Source organism: Heliangelus exortis, chromosome 29, assembly GCF_036169615.1.
Source record: "Heliangelus exortis chromosome 29, bHelExo1.hap1, whole genome shotgun sequence".
Classification (NCBI taxonomy): domain Eukaryota; kingdom Metazoa; phylum Chordata; class Aves; order Apodiformes; family Trochilidae; genus Heliangelus; species Heliangelus exortis.
This window is the reverse complement of record NC_092450.1, coordinates 2,436,869-2,456,168: the sequence shown is the minus strand read 5'-3', so window position 1 is coordinate 2,456,168 and position 19,300 is coordinate 2,436,869. Positions and strand designations below refer to the sequence as shown.

At 49.6% G+C, this 19,300-nt stretch overlaps 1 protein-coding gene across 1 annotated transcript; it reads left to right on the top strand.

Moving 5' to 3' along the window:
- Nucleotides 1-4,514: 4,514 nt before the first annotated feature.
- On the top strand, nucleotides 4,515-13,342 carry LOC139788542 (myosin light chain, embryonic). Its single transcript, XM_071728588.1, has 7 exons — nucleotides 4,515-4,668; nucleotides 5,485-5,512; nucleotides 6,708-6,857; nucleotides 7,445-7,618; nucleotides 8,954-9,031; nucleotides 11,023-11,066; nucleotides 13,100-13,342. Exons 1-6 carry the CDS (start codon nucleotides 4,570-4,572, stop codon nucleotides 11,049-11,051), a joined length of 558 nt encoding a protein of 185 aa, XP_071584689.1. The 5' UTR covers nucleotides 4,515-4,569; the 3' UTR covers nucleotides 11,052-11,066; nucleotides 13,100-13,342.
- Nucleotides 13,343-19,300: the final 5,958 nt, after the last annotated feature.

The window sequence follows — 19,300 nt, the reverse complement described above, 5'->3', positions numbered from 1 at the left end:
TCTGGGGGTCCCCCTTGGCCACAATGAGCTGGATCTTGGCATCCCTGCAGCCTCCTGGTCCCACTGCACCTCCCAACAGCTTTTTGGGTTCTTTTGGCCCATGGAGATGCTGAGTTCAGAGCTGGGATGAGGAAACAGCTTTGGGAAGTGAAAAGGGGCTGAGACCCTGAGCTTCCCTTCCCCAAAGCAGCCAGCTGGGTGGGGGGGTGGGCAGAAAAGGGGTCCCAGCTTTGGGAGAGGTGCTGATGTGTCCCCTCCCCGTGTCCCTCCAGCCTCTCCTGAGCTGCCTGTAACTCATCCCACTCCTCCTACACCCCCAAAGCCTCCCAGCCAGGGAATGTGGCTTGGATGTGTCCAAGAAATGGAAAAAAAACCATCTTGTGGTGTCCTGGAAAGTCTGGAGCAGGAGCAGAGAAGTTCTGCCCTTCCCAGCTCCTTCCTGGCAGCTCCACAGTGCAGGACAGGGAACCAGAACCAGCTGGAAAAATTCACCAAATTTCAAGCCAGGAGAAAACCCAGAGAAGCCCCCACTCAGACTTACCAGGGCCCACACAGAGCTCAGGAGGCAGCAGCAGAGCAGAGTTGTCCCGATGCCTTTCCCAGGGATGGACATTTCCATGGTCCCAGCACTCCTCTGGGATGGAGCCCTCGGAGCACGAGGTGGAAAAAGCAAAAAACTTCACCTGGGCACAGCCAGATCCCTGCTGGCTGGGGGCTGGAGAGGGTTGGTGCCTGCAGCAGGACCCAGCATCTTCTGGGGGGGCTGTGGTCACCTCCAAGGTGAGGGGGGTGACAGGGGCCCTGGGGGGCACCTCGGGGTGAGGGTCCCCTCTCCTGGCAGTGCTAAGGGGGATGCTCACTGCTTATCAGGCTGAGGGGTTTTTTTTTTTCCCCCCCTCCAGCACTTGCTGCTCTTCAGCCTCTCCCAGCTTTAAGCAGCTCCCGGAGCCTGTGCAAACAATTCCCCTTGGGCTGGGGATGCCAGAGGTTTATTGGTTTAGCCCGAGGTGCTAAAATCCTCTTCGTTCGAGGCAGATTCCTCTTCTCTTTTCGAAAAAAAACTTCTCTCTTTGCTTTGGGGGGTGGGGGGGGGCTCATTTTTCAGCTGTCACAGCATCCTCCTCCGCTGCTGTCGTCCCCCTCCAGCTCCAGACTGGTCCCAAGGAGCTGAAGGACCTTGGGGAAAATCAAAAATAAATAAAAAAATAAATAATAATAACAAAAAAATCCCAGCAGGGTGGCTGTGGAGGTAAAAGAGGCAGAGGGTGCAAGGACGTGGGCATCACCTCGGCACTGATGCTCCCGAGATGAGTCTCAACCTGACATCACTTTTTAACTCTTTTCCTTCTCTCCCAAGGTTGGGAATGTTCTGGGGGGGGTCCCTGTTGGGAAAACACCTCGCAGCTTCCTGAAGATGAACCAGACACGGAGGGCTGGGGTGGGGGGAGGCAGAATTGGTCCCACCAGAGCTGACACCGTCCCCATCAGGGTCCTTTCTGCCCCACAGAGAGGTCCCGGGGGTTGTCCCCCGTGTTTTGGGCTGATCCCAGTGCCCAGCTCCAACCTGGCAGCCCCAACATTTTGTGTCCCCGATGTCCCCCTGGGCCACCCCCGAGTCCTGTTCCCTGAGAAGTGATGGGATGAGGCTGAAATTCCAAAATCTCAGCGCCAAAACCCGAGGGATTTGGGTGGGATCTCCCCAGGGATCCACTCCTGCCCCACGGCGGGGCAAAATCCTGCGTGGGGCAGAGCCCTGGAGCCCTCCCGGGGTTTTTCCTGGCGGGGCAGCTCCTGGGGCTGCTTGGAGGAGGAAGCCTGGAATTTTTTTTGCTCCTCCAGGAGCATCAGATGAAAGGGAGCAAAGCGAATCCCATCCCGGCAGCGCTGGGCAGAGATGCGGCTTCTGCTCCCTCTGCTTCAACCCGGGGGGGGCCCAAACAAATCTTTCCCCCCCCCTTTTCCATCATCTGTCAATCCAAGAGGGATCAGAGGCACTTTTGGGCAGCTGCCCATCTCCTCGGCCCGATTTAGCCACAACCCGTGGGTGCTGGCACCGGCACCACAGCTCCCGCGGTGCCTTATTTTTAATTTTTTTTTTTTTTTTTTTTTTTTTTTTTTGGGAGGGGGACATGGGCACCCCCGGGGGGATGGGGAGGGGGATGAGCGGTGGAATGGGAGGATTAATGTTTTCTGAAGGTCTGATTTGGGATCCTGAAGCTGCCAGGGAGTGAGGACAGAGTTAAAGTGAGGGGTTTTTTGGGGGGAAGGGGGATGGATGCTGGAGAGAGGGAGGCAGCAAGGCTCGGGGGGGGGGGGGAGAATGGGAGGAATTTTGATTCCCAGTGCAGGCAAAATCTCACCCAGGCTCTGAGTTCACAGTCAGCAAGAAGAAAGAGGGGTGGTTTTGTGTTGTTGGGTTTGTTTTGTTTTTTTCTTTTTTCGATTGTTTTTTTGGTGGGGTTTTTTGTGTTTGGGGTTTTTTTGGGGGTTTTTTGTTTTGTTTTTTTGGGGCTAAATGTCTCTGTTACAGAGAGATCTGGGAAGTAATCGTGGCAAACACCACCCACCCACCCAGCCCCATCATGCAGCCCCCCCAGATCCATTCCAGCTCTTGGGAGATGACAGCAGGCAGCAAATCCCCAGCACTTCGTGGCTGCTCCCTCCTCCCCACAGCCCCTGAGACCCCACTGGTGACACCTCAGCCCCGTGGGTCAAGCAGGGAAAAAGCTGGGGGGGTTCTGGGCACAGGGCTGAGCTGGGGATACTCCTGGTTCCCACCATTCCCAGCCCAGCAGCAGCTCTGGAAAAGCAGGATCAGAGCAAGGCAGCCAAGCCTGACCTGACCCAGCCTGACTCAAATAAAAATCTAACTTTATTTTATATATATGTGTGTGAACAAAACAAATATAGACACAAATAATGTGTAAATAAATGTACCAATATAACAGTTTAGGCTCAGGCCAGCACCAGGACCTTGGAGCTCTCCCAGCAGCATCCCATAGGATCCTGTTCCACCCCTCTGTGGAGCCCAAGGGAGCTTTAGAAGTGAGGATTCCCTTTTTTCCAGGGAAAAAGGGAAGTTTTTCACAGCAGATAAAAGAGCTGAGGCCTCACAAGTCCAGATCCCTCCTGGAAAAAATCCCAGAGCAGGCACTGACCAGAGAAATGAGCCTGGGGTAACCTCTCCCCAGCAGAGGAGATGCTCTCATCTCTTGTAATTAATTCTTGCCCATTTATTTCTGTGATTAAAATATCAACCCAGGGACCCCAGAGCAAACTGGGGCTGGGTTTTCCTTCTCCCCTGCTCTGTTGCAACCTGGCTGCATTTGAGTTGATGCTTTAGGATGTCTGGGATTCATTTTGGGGGATGCTGAACCTCAGTGACTTCTTCTCCAGGTCTTCAGAAAATTGGGAGAGGAGGGTGAAAACAGAACCAGCACCTTCCAGAGCCTGGGGGAGCCAAGAGGGGACCTCAGTGCCCACTTTGCTCACAGGTTTGGGGCTGCAGGGCTGTGAAATATCCTCAGCTGGGGAATTAATGCCTGGCTTCAGATCCTCTGAGGAGAGGCTGAGGGAGCTGGGGGTGTTGAGGCTGGAGAAGAGGAGGCTCAGGGGAGACCTCATCACTCTCTCCAACTCCCTGAAAGGAGGTTGGAGCCAGGGGGGGGTTGGGCTCTTTTCCCAGGCAACTCTCAGCAAGACAAGAGGGCACAAGAGGTCTCAAGTTGTGCCAGGGGAGGTTTAGGTTGGACATTAGAAAGAATTTCTTTAGGGAGAGGGTGCTCAGCCATTGGAATGGGCTGCCCAGGGAAGGGGTGGATTCTCCATCCCTGGAGATATTTCAAAAGAGCCTGGATGTGGCACTCAGTGCCATGGGCTGGGAACCACGGGGGGAGTGGATCAAGGGTTGGACTTGATGAGCTCTGAGGTCCCTTCCAGCCCAGCCAATTCTAGGATTCTGTGATTCTTTGTGTCACCCTCCTGAACCATCCTGATGGAGTCTCAGGCACAAGAGATTGGGGCAAACCAGATGCTGGGGAGGAGGCCAGGGGGTGGTTCAGGGAGGACTGGGTCCCTTTGAAGGAGCAGCTCATAAATCTCTCTCTTAAAAACCACCCTGCAGCTTTTGCCCTTGCAGGGCTGCCTAAAAACAGCCAAGCTTTTCCCTGTGGGGGGGGGGAGGAGGTGTAGGGTGAAAGGTTTCTCAGCCATCCTGTTGCTATTTTCTTCCCAGGCACCTGGGGCTGTTTGAGTTTAGGTTTTCAGTGCTCATTTAGCAGGCAGCCCCCGGGCAGCCCACCCAGTGCAGGTGCTGGAGGGGGAGATGTGGCACGGGGGTGGAGGGGCACGGGTGGCTTTGCAGAGCTGGTGACAAGGGGCAATTATCGAGTCAGGGCCCTTCTCATTTGAGTTTTTTTCCTTTTATAGTAAGCACCACTTGCTCCAGCAGCTGGCCTGCCCCTCTGGGGTCAGGAAAAGGCTCCAGATATAAGGGAAGGAGCAGCCTTTGCCTTTCATCCCTCCCACTGGTCGCTCCTCTGGACTCATCCCTTGGCAAAGACCCCAGCGATGCCTCTCAAAAAACCTGACCCAAAGAAGGAAGGAGCCAAAGCATCTCCAGCCTCAGAGCCAGCCAAGGAGCCTGCTTTTGATCCCAAGAGTGTGAAGGTGAGTGAGGGATGAGGATGTCACCATCCCCCTGGGTTTCTGTCACCTGCCAGGCACGGGCGATGCTGCGAGCGACGCAAGCGGCGTCAGCCCGGCTGAGAGCCAGGGCTGGGAGAGGAAAATGAGCAGATTAAAAAGAAGAAACAAACAAAAAAAAAATTAGCAGAAGGCTGGGAGTGATGTTATCCTGCCTGGGGGAGGGAGTGATGTTATCCTGCCTGGGGGAGGGGGATGTTTCAGGCTCCCTGCCCAAGCAAACTCCTTCACCCTCACACTGGGATGCTGCCGCCCACAGCTCTGGCTGCAGAGTTGAAGACCCCAAGAACCCCAAAAGCTCCTCCTGAGACATTGTGCTGGGGGCCTGGCAGCATTAAAGAAGCTTTTCTGCCACCCACTGTCTCCATCCTAAATTATTTTGCTGTCTGCTTTGTCTCCTCCACGTGAGAGCATCTTTTATCCAAGTCTCTACGACAGGAGCTCAAGTTTTCTGTGATTCCCCAGTTCCATCTTTCAGGCAGAGCTGAGGCAGGGGAGTTGGTAAGAGGAGGCTCAGCAGGGATGCTCTTCAGGCCCTTGAACCAGGGATCAAGCCTTAAAATTACATCCTTTCCACCCAAAATAGCCCTGAGTGGTGGGCAGAGCATCCCTGCTGCCTCTCCATCCCCTCCGCTTTCCGTGGGGATCCCGGCTCCATAGGGAGGGCAGGAGGGGATCCCAGACAGGGCTGGATATGAGTCCTGGAAAGGTTCAAGGCAGGGGAAAACCCCTTCATCCTGGGAAGGCCTCATCCCTGGCTCTGCTCTCTTCTCCCAACAGATTGAATTCACTGCTGAGCAGATCGAAGGTAAGTGCAGACCTCCCCTTCTCCCACGGGTGGCATTAAAAGTGGGGATTCCCTTTTTTCCAGGGAAAAAAGGAAGTTTTTTACAGCAGACAAAAGAGCTGAGGCCTCACACGTCCAGATCCCTCCTGGAGAAAATCCCAGCAGGATCTGAGTTCTCCCCAACACGCTGCTCAGGGAATTGTGGAATGGTTTGGGATGGAAGGGACCTTAAAGCTCATCCAGTTCCCACCCACTCCAGGGGCAGGGACACTTCCCACTTGACCAGGTTGCTCCAAGCCCCATCCAGCCTCATCCTCCAGGATGATTTCAGGAGGTTTCTTTGCAGGCAGAAGGGAGATTGGAATCAGAAATCCCATTCCCAACCAGCATCAGGCTGGAGAGGAGATGGGAAGAGCACTGGTGGGAAGGGAGGAGGCAGGAGATGGAGATGGGAATGATGCTGGAAAAGGGGTGGGAGCCAGCAGAAGGGACTGCAAGGTTGGGAGTGATGAATGGATCCTGGTTCTTCTCTCTCCAGTCAAAGAGGAGAATTCCAGCTGCAGAACCTGGCAGGGAAAAGATATTTTTCCCTCATTCCTGGTGAGAGACACAACCTGGCTGAAAGCCTGGGAGCCTCTGGCCATGCAGGGACAACCCCAGGAGAGGTCAGGAAGCTGACGAGCATCCCCCAGAGAAGGAAGGAGCCCTTTAATTGTTCCTAATTTAGTCTTTTTTCCTCCAGGTGAAGCCTAACCCTCCATGGTATGATAATTTAGGGGACTCAGCTTGGAAAGGAACCTCCTGTGGCCTTCCATGGCTGCAAGGTTGGGGTGGATAAGGTCACCCTGCCCCAAACAGGAGCAACTTGCCCCACTCTGTCTGCCAGCAGAGTGGACGTGGGGCTGCAGGGATCCTGGGTGGGCAGCAGGAGGGTCCTGGGGTGCTCAGGAGACCCCAATGAAAAAAGGGAAGAGAAAGGGGATGTTTTGCAGCAGCTGCCAGTGCAGGAATCCCAGCTGGGTCATCTGGCCAGCTCTGCAGAGGTGGCAAAACCTGCTCAAGAGCTGAGGGACTCGTTGGAGGAGCCTGGCAGGTTTGGGTGGCTCCTGAGCAGTGATGGGTGCAGAGGGCACCCTGACCCACACCCCCTGTCCATCCCTTCCCTGCCAGGCTCCAGTGGGGTGGGAAATGGGACTTTTTTTCTTTTTCCCTGCAGAGTTCAGAGAAGCCTTCAGCCTGTTTGACAGCTCAGCCATGGGGACCATGCAGATCACCTATGCCCAGTGTGGGGATGTCCTGAGGGCTCTGGGTCACAACCCCACCAATGCAGAGGTTCTGAAGGTGCTGGGCAAGCCCAGACCAGAAGGTGACTACTGGGATAATGGGGGAAAAGGTGGGAAAAACAATCCCCTGGCAGCAAGTGAAGGATCACATGCAGGAAGAAGATGAAGGGACAGGGAAGGAAATGATGCAGGGAGACTTCATTCCTGCAAAATTCCTTCACTCCCACTCCCTGAGCCACAGCTGACGTGGAAGGGGTGGCAATCCTCACCCAGGGATGGTGACAACTGATGGTTAGCAAACCAGACTCTGAGCTGGTACAAACTGGTGTAACCTGACCAGCCCAGTGCCACTGCATTGCCTGGTGACAGAGGACTGACCTGCTGGGGTTTATTTTGGGGTATATTTATATATATTTATATATTTGCTGGGGTATATTTATTTTTGGCTGGTAGCAGCAGTCTGTGTGCAGGCCCCAGATGTTCCTACTTTGTTCTTCATATGGATCTTCCCATCTCAAGCACAATATAGTCCCATCATCTGGTGGTTTTTGGTTGTTTTTTTTTTCCTTTTTTCCATCAGCTGGAAATGGGGCCAGGAAGGTGGAGCGGGAGGTCCCCAAAGGCTGCCTCCAGGTTCATCTCTGACCCCCATCTCCTCCTCCCCTTCCAGAAATGAACACCAAAGTCCTGGACTTTGAGACCTTCCTCCCCATCTTGCAGCACTTCACCCGCAGCAAGGAGCAGGGAACTTTTGAGGATTTTGTGGAAGGGCTTCGGGTCTTCGACAAGGAGGGCAACGGGATGGTGATGGGGGCTGAGCTGCGCCATGTGCTGGTGACACTGGGTATGGGGTGACCCTGGGGTGGGGGGCAGGACACAGGGCACCCCTAAACACTTCCTTGGGGGTTAGATGGCTGGTTTGGTTGAGGCTGGAGAAGAGGAGGCTCAGGGGAGACCTCATCACTCTCTCCAACTCCCTGAAAGGAGGTTGGAGCCAGGGGGGGGTTGGGATCTTCTCCCAAAACAAGAGGCCATGGGCTAAAGCTCTGCCAGGAATGGTTTGGGTTGGATATTAGGAAGGAATTCTTTCCAGAGAGGGTGCTCAGGCATTGGAATGGGCTGCCCAGGGAAGGGGTGGATTCTCCATCCCTGGAGATATTTAGGAAGGGACTGGATGTGGCACTCAGTGCCATGGGCTGGGAACCACGGGGGGGAGGAGTGGATCAAGGGTTGGACTTGATGAGCTCTGAAGTCCTTTCCAACCCAAATGATTCTGGGATTCCAACCCAAATGATTCTGGGATTCCAACCCAAATAATTCTGGGATTCCAACCCAAATAATTCTGGGATTCCAACCCAAATAATTCTGGGATTCTAACCCAAATGTTCTTTACAGAGGGAATTCTTTACAGGCCTTGGAATGGGCTGCCCAGGGAGGGGGTGGATTCTCCATCCCTGGAGGTTTTTAGGAAGGGACTGGATGTGGCACTGAGTGCCATGGGCTGGGAACCACGGGGGGGAGGAGTGGATTAAGGGTTGGATTTGATGCTCTCAGAGCTCCTTTCCAACCCGGCTGATGCTGGGATTTGGAAAGGAAATAAAAGCCCTAGGAATGAAAGAAACAAAAAAAAAAACCCAAACCCACAAGGAGTTCTCCTGGCTCTGGTCTCCCCCTCAGGTGCAGGCAGAGATTAAGAAAGCTCATTTTTTGGAGGAGCCTGGCCCTGGATTTGAAGCAGAAGGGACTGGATGTGGCACTGAGTGCCATGGGCTGGGAACCACGGGAGGGGGGAGTGGATCAAGGGTTGGATTTGATGGTCTCAGAGCTCCTTTCCAACCCGGATTATTCTGTGATTCTGTGGTCTCCCACATTGGAGAGACTCTTTTTATTCTGCTGCCCATGGGTTTTTGTAGGAGTGAACCTTTCCCATCTCTAGGCCACAGCTTCATGCATGATCCAGCTGAGATGGAGAGTCCAGAACATCCTCAGTTATCAGAACCATTCCAGCCTGGGCTTCTCTCCATCATCTCCCACCCCCATTCCTCAGTCTGTAGGGGCACACAGCTCCTTTTTAGTCTCCTTTTCTTTGTTCTGGTGGTCTTGGCTCTCTGGAAGAAAGACAGAAGGGTCCTTGGAGGCTGAGAACCCTTCCCCTCACCTCTCCTTCTTCCTTCTCCAGGGGAGAAGATGACAGAGAACGAGGTGGAGCAGCTCATGGCAGGGCAAGAAGATGCCAATGGCTGCATCAACTATGAAGGTAAAAGCAAAAGATTCCCATCAGGGTCATCTCTGCCTTAGGATGCAAAAATGTGTCCTTTGTGAGGGCACTGAGGGGGAGGTGTGGACCCCTGTCAGGGTTTAACACTGGCCTGGTAATTAAACCCAATGCCAGATGTTCTTAATTAATCCCCCTCACTGATAAAGAAAGAAAAAGGGAGAGAGACTGATGGGTTGGGAACTAAACTCCACAACTTTAATGAAACAGGAATGAGAAATAGGGAAAATGACTAAATCTATACAAATAGACAGGAAAATTGACCCCATGTTCCTCCCCCAATAACTCTCAGGTCCCCACTGAGGCTGCAGGGCAGCCCTGGGCAAATCCAGGCTGGAATCCTGGAGTCAGCAGCAGTTGGGAGCTGGAGGCAGGAACACCCAGATTCAGGCTGGGATGGATCAGGAGCAGAGGCAGAGGAAGGGATGGAATCCTCCCAGGATGCTGAAGCAAACAGGGAGAGGGGAAGAAGGGGAAGCAGGAAGGGGTTTGAGCCTGGTGATCCCTCCAGTTTATCCTGAGGATGAGGTGGATGGGATGGAATCCTCTGTTTGCTCAGTTTGGGCCTTTTATCTTGTCTGTTCCTCCCCAAAGGAGGGGTTCAGCTGGGACCTTTTTACTCCTTCTGGAGGGTAAAATATTCCTCAGAGCTGAGCAGTGCCCTTGGCTCTGCATACCAGGCTCTGACTGGAACTATAACCATGGAGTGGGATCAGTCCTAGAAGCAGAAAATATCTGAGAAACTTGCTGTTCATTTCTCCTTCCAAGAGACTCAGCTGAAAGCCAAAAGCCAAGCCAGAAAATCCCCTTTATCCTGACCCCAAACCCTCCCCATGGCAGCTGGGCTGGGCCCCAGGTGGTTGTGCCAATGATTTCAATTAAAGGGATTTCATCTCCCCATGGGGCTCAGGGCTGCTTCATCCCCAGTTTTGGCAGAGTTTTGCTGGAAGCTCCCAAAAAATCACCAAACCAGCATCTTCCACAGCAGAAGCTCCTTGGAATCATTTGGAGAAGCAGATTGCTCAGGGAGGGTAAAAATCTGGCATAAAGGGGTGGGGGGTGAAACCTGGGAACCACTCAAATGAGGGAAAAAGGCTTTTCATTACCCTTGGCCTCAAAAAATTGGATATACCTGGCTCAGTTTGTCCCCAGGTGGGGTTTGGGATGGAATCCTCTGTTTGCTCAGTTTGGGCCTTTTATCTTGTCTGTTCCTCCCCAAAGGAGGGGTTCAGCTGGGACCTTTTTACTCCTTCTGGAGGGTAAAATATTCCTCAGAGCTGAGCAGTGCCCTTGGCTCTGCACACCAGGCTCTGGCTGTAACTATAACCATGGAGTGGGATCAGTCCTAGAAGCAGAAAATATCTGAGAAACTTGCTGTTCATTTCTCCTTCCAAGAGACTGAGCTGAAAGCCAAAATCCAAACCAGAAAATCCCCTTTATCCTGACCCCAACCCCTCCCCATGGCAGCTGGGCTGGGCCCCAGGTGGTTGTGCCAATGATTTCAATTAAAGGGATTTCATCTCCCCATGGGGCTCAGGGCTGCTTCATCCCCAGTTTTGGCAGAGTTTTGCTGGAAGCTCCCAAAAATCACCAAACCAGCATCTTCCCCAGCAGAAGCTCCTTGGAATCATTTGGAGAAGCAGATTGCTCAGGGAGGGTAAAAATCTGGCATAAAGGGGTGGGGGGTGAAACCTGGGAACCACTCAAATGAGGGAAAAAGGCTTTTCATTACCCTTGGCCTCAAAAAATTGGATATACCTGGCTCAGTTTGTCCCCAGGTGGGGTTTGGGATCATCCTAAAAAGGTTTGGGAAGGCAGGAATGGTGTGGGGACAGGAGGAGATATCTCAGCCCTCTGTCCCTGAGGTGCCCTGGATTGGGGTTGGGACCCTCCCAGTGCCTCCCAGTTCATCCCACCACAGCTCCCAGCACTTTTTGAGCTCTCACACCCTTAATTTCTCCTTTGCCCCTCAGCTTTTGTCAAGCACATCATGTCTGGCTAAGAGCAGAAGCTTCAGGTGAGTTTATCAAGGGTAAACTGCTGTTTCTTCCAAAATTGGAAATCCTGCATGGACACAGAGGAACCAAAACCCCCAACCCCAGGGAGCTGTGGACCAAAGCCCCAGGAGTAATCCCAGCTTCTGAAAGCCCAGAAAGCTGTGTTGGTGATAAGGAACCTCATCTGTTTAACTCAGGGTATTTAAAATAACATCAGGGCAACATCAGCTCCTTGGCTCTCAGCCCAGGGTCTGGTTCCTGGGGCTGAAAGAAAGAAAAAAAAAAAAAAAAAAATTGGTGTGGTTTGGGGGAGGTTCATTTTCTAAGCCACCAGGAGGGGGAAATAAATATTTAAAAAGTGGCAGCAGGGAATTATTTAGGAGACACTGAGATGTCTGCAGTGCTGTGCTGGGCTGTAATTCCCATTAAAATCAGAAAAATGCTGGGAAGTGGCTCAGTGATTTGTGTTCTGCTTTTCTGAGTTCCTCAAGGTCTGCCTTGGTTGCTTTTAGGGTGAATTATCCCTCTGAATTCTAAGAAAATCCAAATTACTAATTCTGGCCTCAGTCTCCCCTGCCAGTTTCTTATGGTTTAATTATCTTCCCTTTCTGAGAGAGAAAAAGAGGGGAAAATGACCTTCAGCTACTGCTAAACACACAACTTAAATATTTTAAAATCTCCCCCCTTCCCTCCCCCAAATCTCTTTAAACATCACAAGATGAAACCAGGCAGAAGTCTGAACTTTTTATCTTGTTTTTAAGCCATTTCTCTCCAGCTCCTCAGCAAAATGGGTGCTTGGGTGGCAAAGGCTGCCAAGGAGGTTTAATTCTACCCTAAACTATTTGCCTGAAATATTGTGGGGTTGGTTTCTAGGTTGGTTTGGTTTTTTGTTTTTTTTGTTTTGTTTTGTTTTCTTTTTTTTTTGGTGGTTTTTTTTTTTGGTGTTTTGTTTTGTTTGTTTGTTTTTTGGTGTGGTTTTTTGGGGTTTTTTTTGGTTTTTTTTTTTCTTTTTTTTCTTTTTTTTGGTGGTTTTTTTTTGGTGGTTTTTTTTTGGTGGTTTTTTTTTGGTGGTTTTTTTTTGGTGGTTTTTTTTTGGTGGTTTTTTTTGGTGTTTTGTTTTTTTTGTTTGTTTTTTGGTGTGGTTTTTTGGGGGGTTTTTTATTTGTTTTTTTTCTTTTTCTTTTTTTTGGTGGTTTTTTTTTGGTGGTTTTTTTTTGGTGGTTTTTTTTGGTGTTTTTTTTTTGGTGGGTTTTTTTGGTGGTTTTTTTGGTGTTTTTTGGTGGTTTTTTTTTTGGTGGTTTTTTTTGGTGGTTTTTTTGGTGGTTTTTTTGGTGGTTTTTTTTGGTGGTTTTTTTTGGTTTTTTTTGGTGTTTTGTTTTTTTTTGTTTGTTTTTTGGTGCTTTTTTTGGTGCTTTTTTTGGTGGTTTTTTTTGGTGTTTTTTTTTGGTGGTGTTTTTTTTGGTGTTTTTTTTGGTGGTTTTTTTTGGTGGTTTTTTTTGGTGGTTTTTTTTGGTGTTTTTTTTTTGGTGGTTTTTTTTGGTGGTTTTTTTTGGTGGTTTTTTTTGGTGTTTTTTTTTGGTGGGTTTTTTTTTGGTGGTTTTTTTTGGTGGTTTTTTTTGGTGGTTTTTTTTGGTGGTTTTTTTTGGTGGTTTTTTTTGGTGGTTTTTTTTTGGTGGTTTTTTTTGGTGGTTTTTTTTTGGTGGTTTTTTTTGGTGTTTTGTTTTTTTTGTTTGTTTTTTGGTGTGGGTTTTTTTGGGGTTTTTTGGGGTTTTTTTTGTTTTGTTTTGGGTTTTTTTCTTTTTTTTCTTTGGTTTTTTGTGGGTTTTTTTGTTTGTTTTTTGGTGTGTTTTTTTGTTTTTTTCTTTTTTTCTTTTGGTGTTTTTTTTTCTTGGTGTTTTTTTTTTGTTGTTGTTTTTTGATTTGGTTTTGGTTTTGGTTTTGGTTTTTTTTTAATGGTGTGAAATCACAGCTATTGACATTTTGGCTTCACCTGGGGAAGGAGCAATCTCCTCTCAAAGGGTCGTGTTAAACATTTCTCATGCTTCATTCCCAGGTTCTTGGAAAAGTTTGAGCCCACCTGAGCACCAAAAAACAGGGAAAATTCCTCCATCCATGGCTTTTCCTCCCTGGATACCTCACATCTCCAGGGATTCTTTGCACCAGGAAGACTTCACCTCCAGGTGTGCCCAAGCCTCAGCATCCAATGAGACCTCTGCAGTTGGGTTTTTAAGCTAAAATAATTTTTTTTTCTGATGGTTTTTCTCTTCCCTGTGACTTTTGGCTCATTAAATTTCATCCCTTCCTCATTTAAACACTGTCCCTGCTTTGGCTCTGGGCTGCTGAGTGAAGAGGTAGAGGGAGGAGATCCCAGGGGCTCCACCAAAAATCAGAAATATTCCCCCAGAAAGGGGAAAAAGGAGGATTTTATCACCTTTTAGATGAGATTTGTGGGGTGTTCTGTGGGGTGAAGGGCTCTGTTCATCACCTCTCTATAGGGCCAGGAGCTGGGATGCAGCTTGGCCACATCTGGAGCAAAGGGAGCCTCCCAGGTTCCATCAAACAACTCCCAAGGTTTTTTAGGGGTTCTCCCCCTCTCCTCTCCCCAGAACTCAGGTTTTTTTTAGAGCTGGAAGGCCAGCCCTGAAGGTCCAGGCGGAAATGCACCACGGAGCAAAGAAGGAGCTGCTTGGTCCTGTCCCTGGAGGGGACCAGGAGGCATCTTTGTGCCCAGTGGAAAAGCCCAGTGAAAAAAAAAAAAAAAGAAAAAAAAAAAATCAAAACCACCAGAGAAAACATTCAAATTATTTTATTTTTATTTTATTTTTATTTTATTTTTATTTTATTTTTATTTTATTTTTATTTTATTTTTATTTTATTTTTATTTTATTTTTATTTTATTTTTATTTTATTTTTTTTTATTTTTTTTTTATTTTTTTTTTATTTTTTTTTATTTTATTTTATTTTTATTTTATTTTATTTTTATTTTATTTTTATTTTTATTTTATTTTTATTTTTATTTTATTTTTATTTTTATTTTATTTTTATTTTTATTTTATTTTTATTTTTATTTTATTTTTATTTTTATTTTATTTTTATTTTATTTTTTATTTTTATTTTATTGTTTTATTTTTATTTTATTTTTTTAATTTTTTATTTTGTTTTTATTTTATTTATTTTATTTTTAATTTTTATTTTATTTTATATTTTTACTTTATTTTTATCTTTTTTTATTTTTATTTTATTCTAATTTTTATTCTATTTTTATTTTTTATTTATTCTATTTATTATTTTTATTCCATTTTTTATTATTTATTCTATTTTTATTTTTTTATTATTTTTAATTTAATGTTTTTTTTATTTTATATTTTTATTTTATTTTATTTTATTTTATTTATTTTATTTCTTAATATCACCATCAGTTCCTAAAGCCTGGTTTCTAGGAAGCTGAATCTGGATGAGTCAACAAGTGGGCAGGAAAATGGGGAAGTGATGGGGATTCCTGGGCCAGGAAGGAAAATGGGGAAGTGATGGGGATTCCTGGGCCAGGAAGGAAAATGGGGAAGTGATGGGGATTCCTGGGCCAGGAAGGAAAATGGGGAAGTGATGGGGATTCCTGGGCCAGGAAGGAAAATGGGGAAGTGATGGGGATTCCTGGGCCAGGTCCCATCTCCACCTCTGTGGCACGGGACAGGGGGACTTTGGGGTGCTGGCAGTGTCCTCACAGGATGGAGCTCAGCCAGGACGGGGATTCCTGGGTGGTTCCTCTCCATGCAGAGAAGATTTTTGCAGCCAGGAGCTGGCTGGGGGCTTTGCAAGGTGACCCGATGTCTCTCTCCCTCTTCCTACCTGCCAAAAAAATCCTCCCAGCACGGTTAGAAGTGGTGAATAATTCATGGGAGCTCCCTCAGCCTTCCCAGCAGCAGAACACCTGGGAGCAGAAAAGATTTTTCTTTCACGCCGATCCACAAAAAAGGCGGGAAGGAGAACCTGGAAAACTCCAGGCCCGTCAGCCTGACCTCAGTGCCTGGCAGGGTTATGGAGCAGCTCATCCTGGGGAAATCCCACAAAACCTGCGGGATGGGGAAGGGATCAGACCCAGCCAGCACGGGGTTAGGAAGGGCAGGTCCTGTCTGACCAACCTGATCTCCTTTTATGATCCCTGGTGGATGAGGGGAAGGCGGTGGATGTGCTCTACCTGGACTTCAGCAAGGCCTTTGGCACCGTCTCCCAGAGGATTCTCCTGAAAAAGCTGTCAGGCCACAGCTTGGACAGGAGCATCTGTGCTGGGTCAGGAACTGGCTGGAACGGGCCCAGAGAGTGGTGCTGAACGGGGCTGCATCAAAATGGCGGCCGTGGTGTCCCCCAGGGATCAGTGTTGGGCCCAGTGCTGTTTAATATCTGTACTGATGATTTAGATGAAGGGATTGAGTCCATCATCAGCAAATTCACAGATGACACCAAGCTGGGGGGAGTGTGGATCAGCTGGAAGGCAGGAGGGCTCTGCAGAGGGACCTGGACAGACTGGAGAGTTGGGCTAATCCCAAGGGGATGAGGTTCAACACAACAACCCCATGGGGAGCTCCATGGGGCACAGAGTGGCAGAAAGGGAGCTGGGAGTCTGGATTGCCAGGAAGCTGAAGAGGAGGCAGCAGTGTGCCCAGGTGGCCAAGAAGGCCAATGGCATCCTGGGCTGGCTCAGGAAGAGCGTGGCCAGCAGGTCCAGGGAAGGGATTCTGCCCCTGTGCTCAGCCCTGGGGAGGCCACAGCTTGAGTCCTGTGTCCAGTTCTGGGCCCCTCAGCTCAGGAAGGAGATTGAGGTGCTGGAGCAGGTCCAGAGAAGAGCAAGGAGGCTGGGAAGGGATCCAGCACAAGTCCTGTGAGGAAGGGCTGAGGGAGCTGGGGGTGTTGAGGCTGGAGAAGAGGAGGCTCAGGGGAGACCTCATCACTCTCTCCAACTCCCTGAAAGGAGGTTGGAGCCAGGGGGGGGTTGGGCTCTTTTCCCAGGCAACTCTCAGCAAGACAAGAGGGCACAAGAGGTCTCAAGTTGTGCCAGGGGAGGTTTAGGTTGGACATTAGAAAGAATTTCTTTCTGGAGAGGGTGCTCAGCCATTGGAATGGGCTGCCCAGGGAAGGGGTGGATTCTCCATCCCTGGAGATATTTCCAAAGAGCCTGGATGTGGCACTCAGTGCCATGGGCTGGGAACTGCAGTGGGAGTGGATCAAGGGTTGGACTTGATGAGCTCTGAGGTCCCTCCCAACCCAGTCAACTCTAGGATTCTATGATTTGCTCTTTCTCCCAGTGTCCTGGACTCCAAATTGAAGTTTTTTTGGTTTTTTGTTTTTTTTTTTTGCTGTGCTGCGGTTGATTTCAGCTGCCACTTGCTCATTTCTCTGCAGTGCCTGAGTTAACAGCTGCTTCCAATTCCCCCTGCTTGCTCCAGATGCTCATAAAAAGCAACAGGAGCTGTTTAGAGATGCAAGATTAGATTTTTAGCTTCTGGCTGTGGTGTTTCTACAGCTTCCATTAAGGAGGAGCTGGGCAGCTCCCTGGGTTTTAGCCTGGTCCAGGATGGTTGGGACAGGGTGAGGAAAGATGCTGCTTGCTCCAGGGTCACCTTTGCCCTTTTCATGGACTCCTCCAGAGAGGAAAGGAGCAGAAAGGAGGCAGGGAACGTGCCCTGACTTCTGGAAAAAAGTCCACAGCCCTGTTAACTGTGATTTTCCTGCCCTGGCAAGCCAAGGAGCTCCATTTTGCTCCTATAGGCAGAGAAGGAGCCTCCAGCTTCTGTGCAGGGAGGGATGACACTGAATTAAAAGCAGAGATTCTTGCAAAGAGGCAGACAGAAAGAGTGCAGTGGAAAATAACACACAAATAGGAGGAAAAAAAAAAAAAAAAAAAAAAAAAAAAAAAAAAAAAAAAGGCAGGGCTGTGAAATCCATCCTGGGGGTAAAAGCATCCACTCTGAGGGGCTGTTCTGTCTCGGAGCTGATTTGGAGCAGAGCAGGTTGGAATGATGCATGTGAATGGGCAAAATAAATAACTTTATAGAGTTCTACACCCCTATAGGTGCCCCTGTGCCCTGCCTCCTCCTCTGGAAAAGCTGAGAATCCCAAGGAATAAGCAGTTGTGGTCCCATGGATATTTATAAAAAGCATCTGAGGATGCAGAGCTGCACTTCAGGACTGGAGGAGTGTCCAGAAATTGAGATGTCCCAAGGCAATTATCACCATTTTATCCTCTTCCAGTTCAGCTGTTTTTTCTTGAAGGTAAAAACAACCCCCTGCACACCCTAAAGAAACCTCTGGCTGTATCTCCTCGGGCTGTGATAAGACAGAAACTTGTTCCAAAGATGGTCTGGATGCCAGGAGGGTTTTTGCTCTGCACCCTGTGAAAGGCAGGAGGGAGATGGAGTTGTCAGGATGTTATCCTCTTATCCTGTTATCTCCTGGCAGGGAGATCAGGATGAGGATGAGGAACATGGACTGTGCTCCTTGAAAGGCTCCCCCAGCCCACATCACCCTCAGCACTGTGAAGGATTTGAGGGAAGGAAGGAATTTCACTGAATTGGGGTTTTTTGTGCAAGCAAAACGACTCGGAGAGGGAGCCAAGGACCTGTCTGGAGGGGGGGGGAGGGCTCCCCCTGAGCCATTTTGCTACTTAAAAAACAAAAAAAAAGCTTTGCCAGCTTGTGCACACCCTGAAAGCAAACACCTGCAGATTGCTCTGAGTGATAAAAACCTCAAAATACACTTGTTTTTTTTTTTTACAGCAATGCAAAGATAAATGTGTAAGGAAAAGGGGGGGGGGGAGCAGGCCAATCCCTCCTGCTCTCCACCCCAATTTCCAGGATCAGAAGCAGGCATTTTGGGATTTTCACCTAAAAGCTCCAGCAGGGCCAGCACCCATCCATCCTTCAGGGTGCTGGGGGGTGCAGCCTGGGTGCACCCCTATTTTTTTGGGTGCAAGTGCAGGAGGTACCAGAGGGAGCATCAGAGTCCATGCAGGGTGTGGATGGGAGGTGGTTCTGGGCTGGAAGGATTTTTACCTTTTCCCAGGTTTTGTACCTTTTCCCAGGTTTTGTTCCTTTTCCCAGGTTTTGTTCTGTACAGGAAGGGTTTGGAGCTGTCGGTGCCTGCTGATGGGTCAGAATTTTTAATAAAATGAAGTTTTATTGGGTGCCTTTATTCCTTTATCCTTCTGGGGAGAAAGCTCTCTGGCACCTACAAACAGACTCAAGTTGTGATTGGCAGCTCTCCCTCTGTATAAAATGTTTTTTTTTTTTTTAAGTTTTGAAGACTTTTGAAGTCTATTTAGACTTTTTCAGTCTTCACAGACTTAAGAGGTTTAAGTTTTGAAGACTTGGTATTAGTGCTTTACACCCTTGAAGGAAAAGCATCTTGGGGCAAGTAAAATGTAGTTAAGAGACACACCAAGACCTGGGTAAAAGAAATGTTTGGGGTTTTTAGGAAATTGCATTAATTAGCTGGAGCCTGGGGAACGAGATGATGACAAACGGGAGGTGTTTGGGGGATAAAGTCCTGATGCTCACAGAGGACCCCAGGGTCCCGGAACCTTCCCCCATCCGCCCATTTTTTCCACTCCTGGTTCTGGGTTGTTCCCAACCTCAGGATTCCTGGGACAGGGACAGGACCTGGGCTGTGCTGACCCCGCACACGGGAACCCCGCACACGGGAACCCCGCACACGGGAACCCCGCACACGGGAACCCCGCACACGGGAACCCCGCACACGGGAACCCGACTCCACTCGGTTCAGCTCAGCTCGGTTCGGCTCTGCCCGACTCGACTCGGCTCAGTGCGGTTCGGCCCGGCCAGACCCGGCTCGTTTCGACTCGACTCGATTCGGCTCGGCCCGGCTCGGTTCGGTACGGTTCAGCCCGGCTCGGCTCGGCCCGGCTCGTTTCGACTCGACTCGACTCTATTCGGCTTGGCCCGGCTCGCTTCGGTGCGGTTCGACCCGGCTCGATTCGATTCGGTGCGGTTCTGCCCGGCCCGGCCCGGCCCGGCTCGATTCGACTCGGTGCGGTTCTGCCCGGCCCGGCCCGGCCCGGCTCGATTCGACTCGGTGCGGTTCTGCCCGGCCAGGCCCGGTTCGGTTCGGTTCGGTTCGGCTCTCTCCGTTTCCCAGGACGCTCCCGCCTGGCCGCCGAGCGCAGCTTTTCCTCATCTGTTTTCCATCGGCGCTCGGCTCTTTCCGTCCCCGTCTTTCGGCTATTTCCGGCAGGCGGTTCGGC